We start from the raw sequence: 18,892 nt of genomic DNA, 5'->3' as shown, positions 1-18,892 counted from the left end.
GAAGTGCGTGAGTTTAGCATTATTGTGTGGTGATAAACAGCCTGAAGCAATTGTTGTATCGAGCACAGTAGAGATTTACAGGTAGGTGTTTATTTGATGATACCGTTTTGTAAAAGTGGAAAGAATCACTCCGGCTCAGTGGTGTTGCAACGAAGAGCAAAAGTTTGAAATCTACATTTTTATTTTTTATAATTGGATCGATTAGGAGTGAAATGAATGGTTAAAAAATATTGAGTATTGTGCGAGATAAACAGGAGACTTTTTTTAAATTATCAATCATAAACCTTCCAAAAAGTATAGATCATTAGTTTTCTGTGCGGTGAGCCGGGAATGGTGTCCATAGGCCCAAGTAGTGATTTACCCTATTAGTAAAATTTGACGATCAATTAAAGAAATTTGAACATGTAGTCATTGGAGACCCCTACTTAGAACTGTGAAAAATGAAATTGTTGTGCGAATTAGCCATAAAAAATCAACTTGAATTTTATGGTTTCGTATTTGGCCACAAAAGTAGCGCATTTATTTCATTGAAAATCGGTCCAGTAGTTCAAATGCCACAGTTGAAAAAAAAAAATGGTATTACCTATATGAGATAAAATAAATGGCTATTAAGCAAAAATGCTTAGATTTAAATTCTCTACAACTTTGCAGAATAATATGATCTCCGAACTCAAAAGATTTAAAAAAATCCATTTTTTTACAAAAGGCCATTTTAATAGCAATTTACACCAAAAATAGATCTTTTCTTGTAGATCATTCCTTCTGAAGACGTCAAAACTCTAGCACTGATGGTTTTCGAGTAATCGATTTATGTCGTGAAATTTGACGAATCCGACCATTGTGTAATGTAAAGATGTCACTAATAAGCGTGATTGTTTGACTACAACGACACATAGAGGCAAAAAGTGGAAAGTATGCATTTTTCCATATAAACTTCATGCTCGTTGAGCATCCACTCAGACTTGACGGATCTGGCTGAAATTTTCACAGTAGCTTCTGGGAGAAAAAAAAAATATTTTCAGGGGTTATACGTTCCGAAAAAATATTTTGATTTTTTCAATAAAAGTGTGGTCCACCCTGAGGGGGAGTTTTTAGTTTAGTCATTCTCATTCATAATAATTTCTCAATAGCAAATGTCGAGTCATTGAAAAGACAAAGCGAACTCATATGAGGACAAAATTTAGCTGATGGATAGGTAAATATGTAAAAATCTTCTTAAAAGTTATGTCTATCCTCGATTTTTTTGGCTAAAATTGTCGATTTGTCGACACAAATCAAATTTCCGAAAAATTGCATTGTTTCCTAATTAATTATTTAACTAATCCGATGAGTTTTTTTTTATTTATTATTATTTTTTTCTAATTTCTTTTCGCCACTCAAAGAACAATAAGACAAAATTGTCGTTAATATTTGTAACAGCCTTAGTAATACATGCTAACGGAAGACATGGACAATGTTGAAACAACCTTTGATATGGAGGCTGAAGTGTAATTAGCCTGAAACGTGAGCCAGCTTTCGATAAGTGTTAAACGTGTTCAGAAAGTACATGCTGATAGGAAAGACTGAACGTGACAGGCCTCGAGACTTGAATTGAAAGTAGAAGGTGTTTATCACTTATTTGGATCCTTGATAACGGCTGATAATCAGCGGAATTTGTGCTTACCATGGACTTCAGACGAACTTGTGAATATGTTCAACTGGTATCCCTACTGAGACATTCCAACTTCGCAGCACTTTGATCATTAAGCACTTCCACAGTTAACAACTGCCTAGTGCCCTGTTAGTTTAAGAAACCAATCAAGAACTTGTATTTATGTGGATAGCATGGCCAAGAAAGTTGATAATCCTCTTGAGTATGGTCCGTTTTGTAATCTTTGTAATCCACCCTTAAGCTTAGAATTGTTGATGATGCATAACCGTGATTATTAATTAAGAAATTGAAGTAATACGGCAAAATAAGAAAAATGAGGAACTTATTGTGGAAAACGGTGAACATAGAGATGAATGCAATGAAACTAAATTTATTTTCCAAACTGGATCATTAATCCAATTTTACCTCATTTGGTACATACTTTTTAGTCGAAATTAATTCGGATTTTTTTAAATTTATAAATGTTTTTATAAATGCCCATTAGCTCGGATTGATAATTCCACTTTTTTTCTATTAGTTTGATTAATTTAAAATCAGATTTGCTTAGAATAATCTATTCTCCAAGGTTGTTATGTTTCTTTAATTTGTTTAGTTTTCCTGAATATCAACTTTATCGATCTGAATAATTTGTCTGAACAAAATAATCTTTACATGAGATCGTTGTGACGCCTTGTATGAAGGGAAACTTATTTGTAAACCTTTTCATATAGAGGGAAATTAAATTGAAACACATACAAATTTATGTTGAAAATTCGTCGAATAGCTGTTTAATAAGTTTAATAAGTAAAAAAAAGTTGAAGGGCAAGAAAATACTAGTACAAACACACAGCCACAGCAGAAAAAGTAAAAATTAATAAATATTCTATTCATATTTGGTTTGTTTGTTTCCCCAAGTTATGCTTTGATTATCTTGTATTAATCAACAGAAAATTACATTTTTGCTCAGCGATGTTGGCAATGTAATACATATATTGGAAATATCTTCCTATATTTCTATCTATCACTTGTTTCGCTGATAACCCAATTGCTCGTTATCAAGTAAGCAAAACATTTGTTGATAACAATTTGAGTTGCAGCTAAATACACCTTTTTAAATCCAATGCCAATCCATTGCTTTCGGACAAAATGTATCGCAATCAATATTCAAATACTTTGAGGACCATTTCTTGTATCTATAAGTATTATACAATACCAAAATATTATTAATCATTACCAAACAAAACTTGTACGGAAGGAGGGCAGGCAACCGGGACGGAATATTTCGAAGATTAGCAGCAGCGTCTTATCAGCGCTATTACAAACTGACAAAGGTTGTTTACTTCCAATAGGCTGCATCATATAGCACAAGTTGATTGCGTGTGTGCTGGAAGGTGAATCGCAAGTAGTTGGAATCCGGGCAAGGAACAAATCAGACGTTGTATCGTTTGAAAATTAGGTCGCAACTCGGGTGCATAATTAGTAATAAATTATAAATAAATCAAACTAGGCTTTTAATATGAGTAATTTGCTTAAGATCGGCTTCCTTGGTGGCGGAAAAATGGCACAAGCAATGGCGAAAGGATTTATCTCTGCAGGTTAGTGTATCAGCAAAATTAAATTGATGTGATTGAATAAAGGCATCAGTAAAAGTAGATGTTAAACATTCTATAAAATTAATTAATTTCAACATATTTATAATATCATTTTACGGTAAAAATACAAATACAAATAAACACAATTGCAGGTCTGACAAACAGTGAGCACCTGGCCGCTAGCTTTCATCCATCTGATGTGCCGAATATAGAAGCATTCAAATCATTAGGAGCAGAAACATTCGTAGAAAATGTCCCAGTAGTGAAGCGGTCTGAAGTGATTTTCGTCTCCGTGAAACCAACAGTAGTTCCAACCGTACTGGAGAGCGTCCGATCTGCCAGTGATGGAAAACTTTTTCTCTCTATCGCCATGGGTGTCAAATTGGACGATTTGGAAAAGGTAATTTGATTTGCTATTTTAGACACCTCTCCATGTACTTGACTTGAATTTATGTAGTCGCTTTCGTCAAAAGCTCGTGTGATTAGGGTGATGCCCAATACCCCAGCACTGGTACGTAGCGGGGCTTCGGTATATGTGAGAGGGAAAACAGCAACTGCGAATGATTGCTCCGTAACGCAAAAATTGCTCGAATCAATCGGCACTTGTGAGGAAGTTACGGAAGGTATGATGGACCCCGTGACCGCACTCTCCGGCAGTGGACCAGCGTATATATTTGTGCTAATAGAGGCACTAGCCGATGGAGGTGTAAGAATGGGTCTTCCAAGAGATTTGGCCTATCGTCTAGCTGCGCAGACTGTGCTCGGCTCTGGTCAGTTGGTGCGTGACACTGGCCGTCATCCTGGGCAGTTGAAAGATGATGTCACGAGTCCAGCTGGGTCAACTGCGGCGGGCTTAGCATTCCTGGAGGAACATGGTAAATCGTAGATTTCATTCTATTCAATGGAAATCGTCATTTAAGCTCGAATAATTCTTTTGCAGCTTTCCGACATGCCGTGGCTGGCGCAGTAGAAGCAGCAACGCTACGATGCCGTGAAGTTTCGGGCAATAAATAAAATCTATCTTTGCATCTCTTTCGTCAGCCGATTCTCGAATGTCTGCGACGTTCGGGAAACTGTAGATACTTATTAGGCTTATAAATAAAATTAACTTCACTCGACAGCAATAAAAGTGCCAGATCTGGTCTCCGAACAATCACAAAGGATGAAATATGTACCGTTTAGAAGAAATCGACATTTTTAGTCTGAGAATGGATGTCATAATTTAACTCTTCTTGATTTCAATGTGGACAGTCAGTACAGTGCATACCTAGTCTCAAATGGCAAGTTAGATTTTATGTTCCTACTAACAATCTTCTGGAAGAGCTTACTCCCACTAATTCACACGTTTTCCCCTTTGAAAAACCGTAGATAAACTAATTTTTCATCGTCACATTTTACTTTCAATCTACGCGCCCCTTTTCTGAGTCTGTTACTCTCTCGTTCATTAAGATGCTAATAATGCGTCACCGATGTTCGTTACACAAATAAGTTAGGCTAATATGTAAATGGTCTTCTAAACATGAATAATCCTAGGAATTCTCAAAAATAATACAGACGAGCTTTTAAAGACTTAGTGATCCGTGACGCTTTTATTAATTACGGCAAAGATGAGTGTGTCCAGAAATATTTATTCGTGCATTAGTTACGGTACAAAAAATAAGATCTCGTTTTTGGTGAAAGCATAATACAATATGGAAGTTCACGTCACAAACAATGACAAGCAGAACTAATGCATTTTACCTCATCCTCGGAAAATCCGGAACATCTTGGTTGTTCTCCAACCAATCTAACATTTCTGCGTCCGATGGTTCGAGTTTTATCAAAATCGGATTATTTTAGATAAAACTATGCTAGTTCATTAATTCTATATTAACGTACAAACGGGTATAAACGTTCATCATTATCATTTATTTAATTTTGATTTTACGAATCAGTATCGAAGGAGTATTCCTTTTTCAGTTCTCAGTGAAACTACTAATTCTTTTCGGAAGCTAAACATTCTAAACAGCATTCAGTTCCCTCATTAGCTTGAGATGAGCGTTTAAATAATGTTGACGCATCACGCATTTCTTCTTTCCCAAACAACTGCAGGAATTCTTCTGCCCTCGAAAGTGTTAATCTTGTAGTCTTTTTCGGAACGACGGCAGTGTCTGGAGCGTTGTTGATGCTAAAGATGACAACCGGTGATAATGCCGGGAACCTGCTGCCGGCGAAAGCAGTTGGTCCGCAGTGAAAGAGTGGGATATGACACGGTTCTAATTTACGATATGGAAACCGCATGACAATTCATGCACAGCATAGGTTCTGGTCCCGCGCTGGTACGGTAGCGGTTTAATGACACTAAAAAAAGTAACACTTGAAGATATGCAACAATCTCAAATGAAAGTAATGCACTATGAGGCAAAGAATGGCTAAAACAATTAATTAGAGAAAATCCTAGAACATCACTAGAGTGTAGTGAAAAAAATATTTCTGATAATTAAAGCTGTACCAACTTCCGAGTCTATTTAGAAACAGACAGATGCATGCTGTCATAACTTTACTGCAGGTAGTTACCTTCAGCGTAAATCAGTAAAATTCAAAGTTGGACAACAAGTATTAAAATATAATTAGAGCTTGAGCTTGAGCTTGAGCTTGATTGACTGCTCGTTGTTGGTACTCCCTTATGACCAGATCAGCTGTTCCTGCATAGGGAACCAACAGATGTTTACTTTGGACTAGCTCACATCTTCAATGTACAAGTACTGGTGATCTCATTTGTTAGGTCATACTGGCGCCTGCCACGACAGAATGCAAGTCAATGTAGGGAAGGGGGAGGATATGATGATGTGATCACTCGCCCACTGCAAGCCGAATATACCTCTGCACTTGCCACGAGTTCATGCGGAATTTGTTGGTATTTCTGGGTTAGGTTGGAGAGGCAGAGGTCCGTCTTGGTTAACGAGCTGCCAATGTGATAGATAGGAGAAGGTAACTGATGGAATTTCTAATTGGATGTAGGAAATGAGCTCTATAAGTTCATTTCCAATTCTAGCAGATTACTGTTAGAATACTCAAGTTGAAGATATAGGAATAGTAATGGAAACGGTATGGAAGTCCATTTCCAGTTCGAGCGATTGCTAGAACATGAGAAATAAAGAGAAAGATACAAAGTAGGAGAAAGGAACGGACCTGGGATTTAACCCACGACCTCCTGCGTATGAGGCAGAAGCAGTAGCCATATGACTACCAAGCCCTCTAACAAGTATTAAAATATAATTAGAAAATAAAAAAGAAAGAAAAAGTTTGCTACAAACTCAAACTTTTAAAATGAAAATCTGAGAGCCCCAGAGTTACTGTTACCAATTGACTTAGTTATTGCTTAGTCATTCTTACGCTTAACCTTATCGAATTTACTCGTATTGGACGGGGAGTCCTAAATCCTAAAAATAGTTAGAATCGGACTAATTAAAAATGTATGGTCAACATACAATTTTTCACTATTTTTATTTTTTTTATTTTATTACTTAATTTCTGAAAAAAAACTCAATCATTTGCATATTTTGTTTATTTTGATACATATAGTGGAAGAGGTGGTAAAATTAACTATTAGCTAAATTTAGATTAAAACACTATTCAGGCGTATGTCAACCATGCACAAGTATTTCTCGAAATAAAATAAGGTACCTGAGCAAATATTTTTCTGTTTTGAGACCGAACAAATAGCTATTATTATCCAAAATATCAAACGAGGCCGTGAAAAATGGGTCTGATGTAATTTTCAACCATTTTTCCGTAAGCTTTAATTCCTTATAAAGTCAGCATAACATTGGTTCAAACTACAGCGGCAAATAGGACAACTTTTCCGCTAAAATCTTCAAGAATATCTGCGAAACCTTCACCAAGATGTTGCAGGGGTAAAAAGTGATTTTTTTGGTTTGATTCTTTATAGGAAGAGTTATTTAACACATGTCATGTATGCAGGTAAAATGAACACTTGTATCAAACTTACAAACATTTATGATAAAAGTTGTGCAATTGAGGAGCGGAAGTTCCAGAAACAAACCATATCAAATAACCAAAATAAAACTTTGAATATCTAAATTTCAGGGTTGTTACGGAGATCCTAAAATATTTTCCGCGCCAAATCCGCGCCATTTCCGCGCGACTCACAATTAAATTCTGACACGTGAAATATCAATTTTGTTATCACAATTTACTGATCATCTTCTTTAAAGCTCTTTTTTATTTCAAATATGATTTTAAACTGCAACTTCACATATGTTTGTTCCAAATTGAAAACAGAACCGCAGTCAGTATTACAACCCTATTCACCACTAGACGTACTGAAGCTAAGTAAACATAAACTGAACAGCCACTATTTCAATAAGCATAGCTTTTTAGATGAGGTGATGATTTTAGCATGTCTTATTCTGCTATTGTCAGTGGATTTTTTGTTGATCGAACCTTATACAATTCGGCTAAAGATCATATCATATCAGCGCATACAAAAAAATGTTCAGGCCGGATTTGATCATAATTGATTATAGACAAACTTGGCAAATAATAAAAAATCTGCCAAAACCGTAACTTCTTCTGAAGTTATAAAGTATGCAACTTTGTTGTAATTATTGATCACAAGACAAACTTACGTAGATATTAAGGAATTAGATAATGCAGAAATTAGAAAACAAAACTTCTGTAATACAATTATTTGATCGTTTTTACCGGAATTCCCACTAAACTCTTCAAGAATAGCTGCGAAAAATCTTCCGAGAACTCCTGCACAAATTTATCATTTGTGCGCAGGCTCAACCCAAATATTCCGGTGATTAATCCTCCGGGAATTCTAGCGAAAATTTTCCGACAAATGTTGGCAGAAATCCAACTGCTTTTGAATCTGCTGCAGAAGTTGCTCCAAAATTGTCTACGGAAATTCTTCCAAGAACTTCTGTGGAAATTCATCCGGATATTCTTACAAAAGTTCTCCAGGGAAATTATGAGGAAATTCATTTGGGAATTTCACCGTAAGTTAAAGTAAATTCTTCAAAAATAACCTGCGGAAAATCTTCAGAGCCTACTTGCAGAAATCCCTTCATGAACTCCTGAAGCGGTAATCGCTTCAGAAATTGTTGTAGAAATTGATTGGAAATTCCTGTGATCATCTTTATAGCCCTCCTGATTTTTTTTTGTATATTCAAGGCGGCATTCTTGGGAATTTTTTAAAGTCATTCCTGCGGTCACCGCTCCAAGAAATTCCGAGGAAATTCTTTCAAAAATTTCATTATAATTTTTCGAATTTTAAATGCTGCAGAAATCCTTTTTAGGCTGTGAAATTTTATTTACACGGAAAAATACCATCGGAGTTATCCGAAAATATCGCAAGAAATCCTTCAGAAATAACTTTTGAGAATCATTTTCTAATTTTTGAGCAACTTCTGCGGAAGCGTTTAATAGAATTAGGCATCCAATCAAAGAACATTTTTGTCTTTTCAATTATTGTATAATCCCTTATTCGTTAAGGGCTTGGATAATTCCTGAAAATATGGTTAACAGCATTCAAGCGTGATTTTGTTCTCAACAACATTTGCTAATAAAAATCATCTAGATAGACTTAACAATAATTTTGAGAAAAAAATATGTTAAGCTCTTTTTAGTGGAATGTATTCAACCGTCTACGACGAGTTTAGTACTCTCCATTTAATTCCACCAATAATTTCGATATCTTTGTAGATACGTATTTCGACCACAACTGTGTGGTCGTCTTCAGTGTCTCGTACTTGACTCGACTTGTACGAGACACTGAAGACGACCACACAGTTGTGGTCGAAATACGTATCTGCAAAGATATCGAAATAATTGGTGGAATAAAATGGAGAGTACTAAACTCGTCTTAGACGGTTGAATAATTTTTAAATTTTCGTTTTTAGATCTAGTACTTTATTTATTAAATTTTCACCTAAAACTAAATCCGCGCCAAATCCGCGCGAAACCCTAAAAGCGTTATGTAAATCTGCTCCAAATCCGCGAAAATAGCGAAATCCGCGTAGTCGTAACAACCCTGAAATTTAATTTAATTGTTTCGTCCTTCAAATACTTAGGTTTGCTCTTAGATTCCTGTCTAACATGGGACACTCACATAAAACACATTTCTAATAAAGTTCGCTCTTTTGTGCCTAATGGAGCACTATATAAATTTACCATGCTTGTATGTATTCCATACTCCAATATTTAGTCATTTTTTGGGGTCATGCCGCCAAATCAAAACTTCTAAAAATCCAGGTATTATAAATAGATGAAAGTAATATTCAATCTACCTCCTTTGATTTTAACAGTTCCACAATTTTAACCATAAAGTTATTCCTATCCTAGGACTGCGGGATTCTCAAACAATTGTAATAATGCATAATATCTTACATAAACTAAAATTCCATTATTTTTCCTACTAGAGTTATTTATCAAAACACTAGACTTGCTGAAAAGCAGAGCATATACGAATTTAGGCCAAGGTGGTTCAAATAAGTATAATATTATTCCTTGTAACTAATAATAACAGCGTAATAACAGTCATAAATAACAGCGATCTATTCAAAAGCAGGCTGATGAAGCATTTGTGAATGAATGTAAACGAATATATTCTTTGATTATAAATTTGATTAAATATGTAGTTTTTTTTCTGGTTCCTGCCATTTGTCCTGCATTTGTAAATGTACTTAATTAACGAAATTTCTAAAGCCACAAACGTTATCACTGTAGTTTCTAAATCCTAGTTAGCAAGAAAAATAAATAATTTTCTTATACCGAGAAACCGGGATTGGGAATTGGATGATTTGCGCAGTTGATAAGATTATGGTCACTGGGAGAAACGAAGTTGGATCGCGCCGCAAGTGCGTTGGCCAGGCTGAGACTTAGAAAAAAAAATTGATTGCATATGAGTAACAGACAATTTTGGGCAACATGTACAACATCGGAAAAGTAGGATGGAGTAGATAGGTAGTAATTATTTCAAAATCAACATATTGAAAGCCGTTTGATAGGGTGCGAAAAAGTATGAAGTGACAGAATGTGAAAGGGAGGTATAGAGACCATGTAGTGAATAGCACGGGGTCAGGCCATTTGGCCAAACAGTCATTAGGCCGAATTAGCAAAAAGAAGCAAAAAGTAAAAAAATGAGAAGCCCCAAATCAATACCTGTGGTAAAGGATGAAAGTGATGCTACTCTCATACAATATTTTTGGCTTGTACCACCTTCGAATTTGTGCGAACTGCTCAATGCTAATGTTAATGCTAATGCTAATGCTAGAAGTAAAAAATGAGAAGATAATTCTTTCTTTACCTTCTTGCATCTGCCTTCTTTTCCCTTCTTCTTCCTTTTTTCTTTTTCGCTTCTTCCTTCTTCTTTGTTACTTATTTCTTCTCCCTTCTTCTTTCTGCATTCTTCTTCCTTCTTTCTTCCTTAATTCTTCTTTCTTCCTTCCTTCTCTTCATTTTTCCTTCGTCCTTCTTCCTCTTTCTTCTTTCTTTTTTCTTCTTTTCTCCACCCTGCTTCTTTATACTTTCTTCTACTTTTTTCCTTATTTTTTCTACTTTCTCCCTTCTTCTTTTATCCTTCTTTCTTTTTTGTTGTTTCTTTCTTTCTGTTGCTTTTTTCTTACTTCTTGTTTCTTCCTTTTTTCGTCTTCCTCCTCAATTATTTTCTCTCTCTTCCTCTTTCTTTCTTCTTCATTTTTCCTTTTTCTCTGTTTTCTCCTTTCTACCTTCTACCTTTTTCCTTCTTCTTTATTCCTCCTTCCTCAGCCTTCTTCCTTCAATCTTTTTCCTTTTTCCTTCTGCCTTCTTCCTTCTTCTTTATTCCTTCCTCCTTCCTTTTACCTTCTTCTTTCTTCCTTCTTCTTTCTTGCTCCTTCCCTTCCTTCTTCCTTTTTCCTTCTGCCTTTTTCATTCTTCCTTCTTCCTTCTTCCTCCTTCCCACATCATTCTTCCTTCTTCTGCTTCCTTTTTCCTTTTTCCTTCTTCCTTTTCTCTTCTTCCCTCTTCCTTCTTCCCTCTTCCTTCTTCCTTTTCCCTTCTTCCTTCTTCCCTCTTCCTTCTTCTTTATTCATTCTTTCTTTCATTCTTCTTCCTTCTTCCGTCTTCCTTCTTCTCTCTTCCTTCTTCATTCATCTTTTTTCCATTTTCCTTCCTCCTCCTTCCTTCTTTCTTCTTCCCTCTTCCTTCTTTTTTGTTCCTTCTTCCTTTTACTTTTTTCTTTCTTCCGTTTTCTTACTTCTTTCTCCCGTCTTCCTCCTTCTTCTTTCTTCTTCTTTCTTCCTTCCTTCTTCCTTTTTCCTTCTTCCTACTTCCTTTTTTCTTCTTTATTTATTCTTCTTTCTTTCTTCTTTCTTCTTCCTTCTTACTTCTTCCTCCTTTTTCCTTTTTTCTTCTTCCGTTCAAGTTCTTCCTCAGTTCGCACTACTCACTTCTCACTTCCCAGTTCTCATTCGGCCTAATGACCCAGCATCAATAGCACACAATCGAAGCGTGAATCTTCTTACCTATTGTCCTGGTCGTGGGTGGCTTGGTTAGTGGCATGGAAACCACTTCGCCAAGACAGGCCTCCCATAGCCGATAAACAAATCAATCATAATCACGATCGTAAAATCTGTTACAAATGGTTTTCGGAATTCCCATTGATTTTTTTGGTTTTTAGTGGAAGTTCTTTGTAATTTCTACTGAAAGTTTTTCGAATTTATACGGGAGATTCTATATTTTACGTTATAAAAATTCGCTGTTGAATGATTTTTTTTTCTCACATCTGTCACTCGTAAAAGTTCTAACCGATGTGATTAGCGGCGTAAGTTATTCCAAGAATTTCTGGAAGAACTCCTGGAGTAACTCCAAGATAAATTTAAAGATAAATAAATGAAGTTTTGAAGAAACTCCGGGAGGAATTCCAGCAGAAATTCCTTAATGAACTCCAAGAAAAAATCCTGAAAGAACTTCAGAAAGAATTCCTGGAAGAGTTCGTAAAAATCCAAATGAGAAATATTTTGTAGAACTACAGGAGTAATTTTTGGAGGATATCCAAGAAGAATTTCTGGATGAACTCCTGAAAGAATAAAAAATATTCAATGATCCTATCAGATAAATACCCCCAGGAAGGCGTTCTGCATTCCCCCAGGAATTCATCCTGAATTTCCCCAGGAAGGAATTTCTGTTTGAACTCCAAGAGGAATTCCTTGTGGAACTGCAGAAGGAACTCCAGGAGGAAAACCTGAAGAAAATCCAGGAGAAATTTCTGGATCCAGAAGATTTTTTAGAGAAATACGTGGGTGAACTGCTGAAGAACTGCAACAAGGAATTCCTCCAGGAGGACACATAGAGAAATTCCTGGAAAAAAAATATAACGAATTTCTGGGGAATTCAGGGGAATTTCCTGGGGAGAATTCAGAATGAATTCCAGGGGAAATTCAGGATTTATTCTTCGATAATTCAGGACTTATTCTTGGAGGAATTCAGGATGAACTCCTGGGGGAAATTAGGATAAATTCCTTAAGGAACCAAGGATGAATACCTTCAAGAGATCCTCCACGAACTAACACATAGGTTTGTTCAGGAATTCCTCCGAAAGTTCCTCCTGAAATTCATCCTGAGCTTACTAGAAATTCTCCAAGTGTTCTTCTAATTTCTCTGAGAGTTCCTCCTGAAATCCCTTTAGGAATTATACTTGGAATTTCTCCAAATATTCCAACTGGAAATCATGATAATTCTCCTGGAACTACTTTTGGAATTTCTGCAGGAATTCACATCTTTTTCCTGGGATTCCTTCAGGCATTAATCAAAGAATTCCTGCTGGATTTTCTTCAGCAATATCTCCGCGGAAACTGGCAAATTGCTAATGGCAATATCTACTGTCTCCCTTGAAAATCTTCTTCTTCTTCTTCTTATTGGCATTACATCCCCACACTGGGACAGAGCCGCCTCGCAGCTTAGTGTTCATTAAGCACTTCCACAGTTATTAACTGCGAGGTTTCTAAGCCAGGTTACCATTTTTGCATTCGTATATCATGAGGCTAACACGATGATACTTTTATGCCCAAGGAAATCGAGACAATTTCCAATCCGAAAATTGCCTAGACCGGCACCGGGAATCGAACCCAGCCACCCTCAGCATGGTCTTGCTTTGTAGCCGCGCGTCTTACCGCACGGCTAAGGAGGGCCTGAGGCACTTAATACTCACGATTTGTATCAAAATTTGGCGGATTTTATATTACAAAAACGTGAAAAGATATATTCTGCTTAGTATAAAGATTTTTATTTAATTAATTTGCTACTTATGCTGAAAGTAAAATTTGTTTCAACTTACTGGCCCACATGACGAATTATCACAAATTGATGATTTCGCCAGCGTTCACCAGTGCAGTATTTTTCCCGCTATGACAAGTACATATTCGTCGTCGCCGCCATCAGGGACGAATCGTTTGCGATGCCGCGATTATCGATGTCGATGACGATGACGATCAATGTTGTCGCTGGTCGTACACCAAAAGGCACCCCAATGACGAAAGGCGACAGCGACAACGATGGCACCGAGGAAATTTCAAAATTTTATGCATCCTTTCGGTATAAATTTTTCGGCTTCGGCCCGAAATTACGTGCGATGAGAATAAATTTTCATTTTCAATGGGCTTTTGTTTGTTTTGCCATCACCATCGATGTCGTCGCCGTAGTCGTCATTCAAGTCCCCGGTTGAGACCCATCAAAATAATGGCCGTTGTCGCTGGCACACTGTCGTCTTTCCGAAGCAACGTCCTACATGGCATCCCAGGGCTGACAATCTATGGTGAAAGATTCCGTCAATTGCTGCGGTGCCATCGATGCCGACGTTTTCTGGTAGTGGTGGTGGTCGGTGGCAATTCCAACAGCCATTGATGCCACCCAGATGGATTAGGTGGTGGGGCTAAAGTGCCCAGCAAGCTCATAAAAGACAAAAGAAGAGCCACCAGTCATTCATCGTTGGATGCCGTTTTTCTGTCATCACCGTCGTCGCCAGCGGATGAATGCTAGCTGTCAAGGGGTTTCGCCTCTCAATTTACGAACGTAATTGCAGGTCATTTTTAAATTGGAAGACGTTAAAGGTTGACATACACATGACGCGACAGCTGGGATCGATTTAGGTATGCGATCCTGATTTAGAAATATAGTGGCTGAAATTCTGGGCTTCAGAAAGTTCTCGTTGCAGTTTTATTTGGCGTTTCATTGAAACATGTTTTAAATTAACAAGAAACAACAAATTATCTTATTCCAATTATATTTTTTTATAGTATTGTGTATACCTAAAAGTTTTTTTTAGATAATTGCTTTATACCCAGCTAATGCATACGTTCTATGAAAGGATTATGTCTTTTGAATATTATTACCGACCAAAGTTTTTTTTTCCCCAATACAGCTTTATTCCAGCACCACTTAGTCAAATAACTATTTTAGTAAACACAAAAAATATGCCATACGTTTGTTATGCTGATGATCATAACTTTTAACGCTGTTCACAATTATACCAAATGGTCTTTATTTTAAATGATCTTATGCCAAATGCTTTCCTTAGGATGTGTTCCAAATTTGGTTTAGATCGACCCATGAGTTAAAATGTTATACCAAATTCTATATTTCATAAATATCACTCCCTCCCTTTGTCTATGACACTATCATCTTCCTTGGACAGATAACAAATTTTCCAAATTTGGTGGAAATTGGTCAAGAAGTTGTTCGTTTTCTAAAGCATACCCCTCTCCCACAATCTTCCCTCTTTTATGAAGATCATCCAACCCCTTTCGTCGTCTTAAGATATAGAATGTGTGTTCCAAATTTGGTTGAAATCAGTCAATGGGCTCAAAGTTATGGATTAGACAAAAAGGTTAGGATAGGTATTTTTGAAAAGAAATCAAATCAGCATAACATTGCTTAAAATAATCCGAATTTAATAAAATCGAGACCTTCTTCTAGTTTTCGGTTTTAGAAAGGACCACGAGAACCGGATATATTCCTTTTGAAGCTTTATTACTACGTATTGTTGATAGATTCTTAATCAGCAAATGAGTTATAGTTTTTGTTGAACGCTTAAAATATGATGAAAGAAGCGTCTCATTTTACATTGCAGAAGAAAAAAATACATTGTTTATATAAACTGATCTGAGATTTAGAATGAGGATGGAAAACTAGAAAAGTTATTATATGCGAAGTTATGCTAAAATGAAATTCGACAAAGTTTTGCTTATCTCAGCCTTTTACAAACATTGAGTTTTACACGGTCGGGTGCTATCAAATCGCACAATTTTAAGTGTAGCAGATCCAGTTGGTTAAAAATTGTATCGGATAACGTTGTTTTTAATGAGACCATTGCAAATTCACGACGTAAAGGAAAAGCAGACCAACCTAATTTGCGTAGTGCATATAACAGAAACTATTTTTGTACCGACTCAGTTCTGTCTTCATGTGTAATTGAAAAAGGTGCCCAAACTATACTGCAATATTCTAGTATTGATCTAACATAGGTAAAGGGCCGACTTGAAAGATCTCCATTCTGAGCGTTGCCCAGCTATGGCTTTAACCTGTTGCCAGGTTAGATTTCGGCCGACTTCTTTTATTTCTTAATTGAGGCTTCGCCGCCAAGAGCCTCTGGGTCTGCTTCTACTACGATTTCCCGCTGGGTTCCAGTCTAATGCTTGTTTACATATTTCGTTTCCGCCCCTACGTAAGGTGTGGCCGACCCAGCCCCACTTTCGATCTTGAATTTCTGTTGCTATCGGCCTCTGGTGACAACGACGATGAAGCTCGTTGTTTGAGATCCAGTTGTGAGGTCACCAGGCCCGAATTATATACCGCAGGCATCTGTTGATGAGCACCTGCAGCCGTTGAGTGTTCTCCCCTGATACACACCATGTTTCGCTAGCGTATAACAGCACAGATTTCACGTTAGAGTTGATAATTCGTATTTTGGTGCGTTTACTTATCTGCCTGTTTTTCCAGATATTTATTAAATTCGCAAAGGCAGCCCTTGCTTTCTTGATCCGTGCGCCTATGTCGATCTTGGTACCGCCGTCGGACGCCATTTGGTTACCAATATATTGGAAGCTTTCAACATTCTCCATTGGTTTCCCGGCTACTGTGAAACTGGAAGGAGTCACCGTGTTTACATCCAACGATTTGGTTTTGTTGACGTTGATGACTAAACGTGCCGAAGAGGAGCGCTTACTCTGCATAGCAGATACATATTTTCGTGATTGAGACGGTCGAAAGCTTTTTCGAAGTCAATGAATACCAAGTAAAGGGACTCTTGGAATTCGTTGACCTGCTCCAGAATGATATGGAGCGTGAAATATGGTCCACACAGGCAGGGCTGACAATAGTCATTCTCGTCGTATGAAGAAAGCGACAAAAAATTAGTCTTCGTCATAACATTGCACGACGCAACACCTATTCGTTTTCTTCGCGCCGCATGCGTACCACGACGATAGTCGCGCAGCCAAAAGTTATGACGATTTTCGTCGTCACTTCTTCACACAATTGATTGCACGTCATTATAGACGGACTGGTTAAAAACATAATAGCGTCTCAAATAAACAAATAGTAGGAAATTTGGTAACATAAATGTATCGATAACATTCATAACGCTTTCATACGTTGGTTCAAATTCATTATTACAAAGAATTAATAAAAATCTTCGCATGGCAGCTGCCGCTTGAAGAATAACGGTATGAAGTCTTCGTTCTTCGATGTCGTCATGACGATTTGGTTATACGACGAAAGCTAACGTCGTGTGCGTCATTGACGATGTGTAGAGTAGCAATGAAGACAATGCAACTCGTCGCTACTGTGGCATTTCGTGCTATGACGATGACGATTGTCAGCCCTGCACACAGGATCTTCCGGCACGGAATCCGGCCTGCTGCCGCCGGAGAGTCGCATCGATCTTCTCTTGAATCCGGGCTAGGATAATTTTGCATAGAACTTTGAGAACGGTACACAACAACATAATGCCTCGCCAGTTATCGCATACAGTCAGATCACCCTTTTTGGGCACCTTCACTAAGATACCTTGCATCCAGTCGACCGGGAAAGTTGCGGCGTCTCATATACTACGAAATAAACGATGCAGTAGTTGAGCGGATGTCATGGGGTCAGCTTTGAGCATCTCGGCTGATATGCCCCTGGGGCTTTATTCGATTTCATGCTTTGTATAACTGTTTGAATCTCTAGCAGTGATGGAGCTTCGGTATTGACGCGTGTTATACGTCGGATCCTAGGCAGATCATGCCGAGGTGGTGATGGCCTAGCTGGCACCTGAAAAAGTCGTTCGAAGTGCTCGAACCAGCGTTTCAGCTGGTCAGTTGGGTCGGTCTATAACTGATCGTTCGCGTCTTTCACATGCATCGTTGCATTCATCTTCGCCCCGCTTAAGCGTCGTGAGATATCGTAGAGGAGGCGAATGTCCCCGGTTGCGGCGGCTCTCTCTCCTTCGTCGGCCAGAGTCTGCCCACGCTCGCTTGTCCTGTCGACATGAGCGTTTTACTTCCTTCTCAAGAGCCGAGTATCGTTGACGGGCTAAGACGTTGGCTCCCTTGGTTTTTGATCGCTCTATCGCGGCTTTGGCTTCTCTTCGCTCCCCTATCCTCCAGGTCTCATTGGTGATCCATTGTTTTCTCTGGGTGCGCAGTTCGCCCAGATTGTTCTCGCTGGTAACGATGAAGGCATTCTTGATGGCGGTCAATTGGACACGCTGCCACCTTCCGGAATATTTGCAGCACGCGTCTCCAGTTCTTCAACGAAGGACCGTTTCACCGTGGCATCTTCCAGTCGTCGTGTGTTGAATCGTCGTCCAACTCTTTCCTCCTGCCGACGAATCCGCGCAATGCGCAGGCGTATTTGAGGAGGTGATGATCAGACGCGATATCGGCACTACGTTTATTCCGTACATCAAGAAGGTTCGTTTCCATTTTCGGCTGATGCAGATGTGGTCGATTTGATTTTCTGTAAAGCCGTCACGGGAGACCCACGTGTCCTTGTGAACCGGTCGATGAGGGAAGAGCGATCCCCCGATCACCATGTCGTTATTACCACAAAATTATGCGAACAGCTCTCCGTTTTCTCTCATTTCTCCGAGACAATGGCGTCCCATAATGCGCTCATGGTTCGAGTTGTCGGATCCGATCTTCGCATTGAAGGCGCCCTAACAGAAGAACAAACAGATCGCAGAAACAGATCACCCTTCGGAATTCTATCTACGACGGCATTGAGTTGACTGTAGAAGTTCTTTTTGTTTTGCAGATCGATAGCATCGGTTGGCGCATAACATTGGATTGTAGTAAGGTTTCGGACCCGTGTTCTAAATCTGGCAACGATTATCCTTTCACTTATAGGTTCCCACTTCATAAGCGCAGAGTGTGCCTGAGCGCTTAGTAGCCAACTCCGCGATGCCGGGGAGCGTGTTCACCTCGTAAACCAGAAAATAGCAGAACTTGTCCCGACGGCGTTCTGTGTTCTCCAAAGTTTGGCTAAAGAACTTCACTCAGTCCCAGGTTCTCAAGCTTCATGCGGCGTGCCTCATTGGCAAGTTGTGCCAATTTACCCTGTTGGGCTAGGGTTAAAACGTTCCATGTTCCTATTCATGTCCGTTGTTTCGCGCTAAGAGTCGTCGCCGTAAAATCAGTCCGTA

General features: G+C 38.3%; 2 protein-coding genes across 2 annotated transcripts in view; one reads left to right on the top strand and one right to left on the bottom strand.

The window, feature by feature from the left end:
- The window catches only part of LOC134209561 (uncharacterized), a 256,126-nt gene that overhangs the window by 165,152 nt on the left and 72,082 nt on the right, over positions 1-18,892 (bottom strand). The window lies entirely within an intron of this gene.
- On the top strand, positions 3,026-5,836 carry LOC134215917 (uncharacterized). The gene is made up of 4 exons (XM_062694996.1): positions 3,026-3,225; positions 3,375-3,622; positions 3,680-4,097; positions 4,163-5,836. Exons 1-4 carry the CDS (start codon positions 3,147-3,149, stop codon positions 4,234-4,236), a joined length of 819 nt encoding a protein of 272 aa, XP_062550980.1. The 5' UTR covers positions 3,026-3,146; the 3' UTR covers positions 4,237-5,836.

The sequence above is a fragment of the Armigeres subalbatus genome, chromosome 2, assembly GCF_024139115.2.
Source record: "Armigeres subalbatus isolate Guangzhou_Male chromosome 2, GZ_Asu_2, whole genome shotgun sequence".
Classification (NCBI taxonomy): domain Eukaryota; kingdom Metazoa; phylum Arthropoda; class Insecta; order Diptera; family Culicidae; genus Armigeres; species Armigeres subalbatus.
This window is presented reverse-complemented; position numbering and strand designations above follow the sequence as displayed.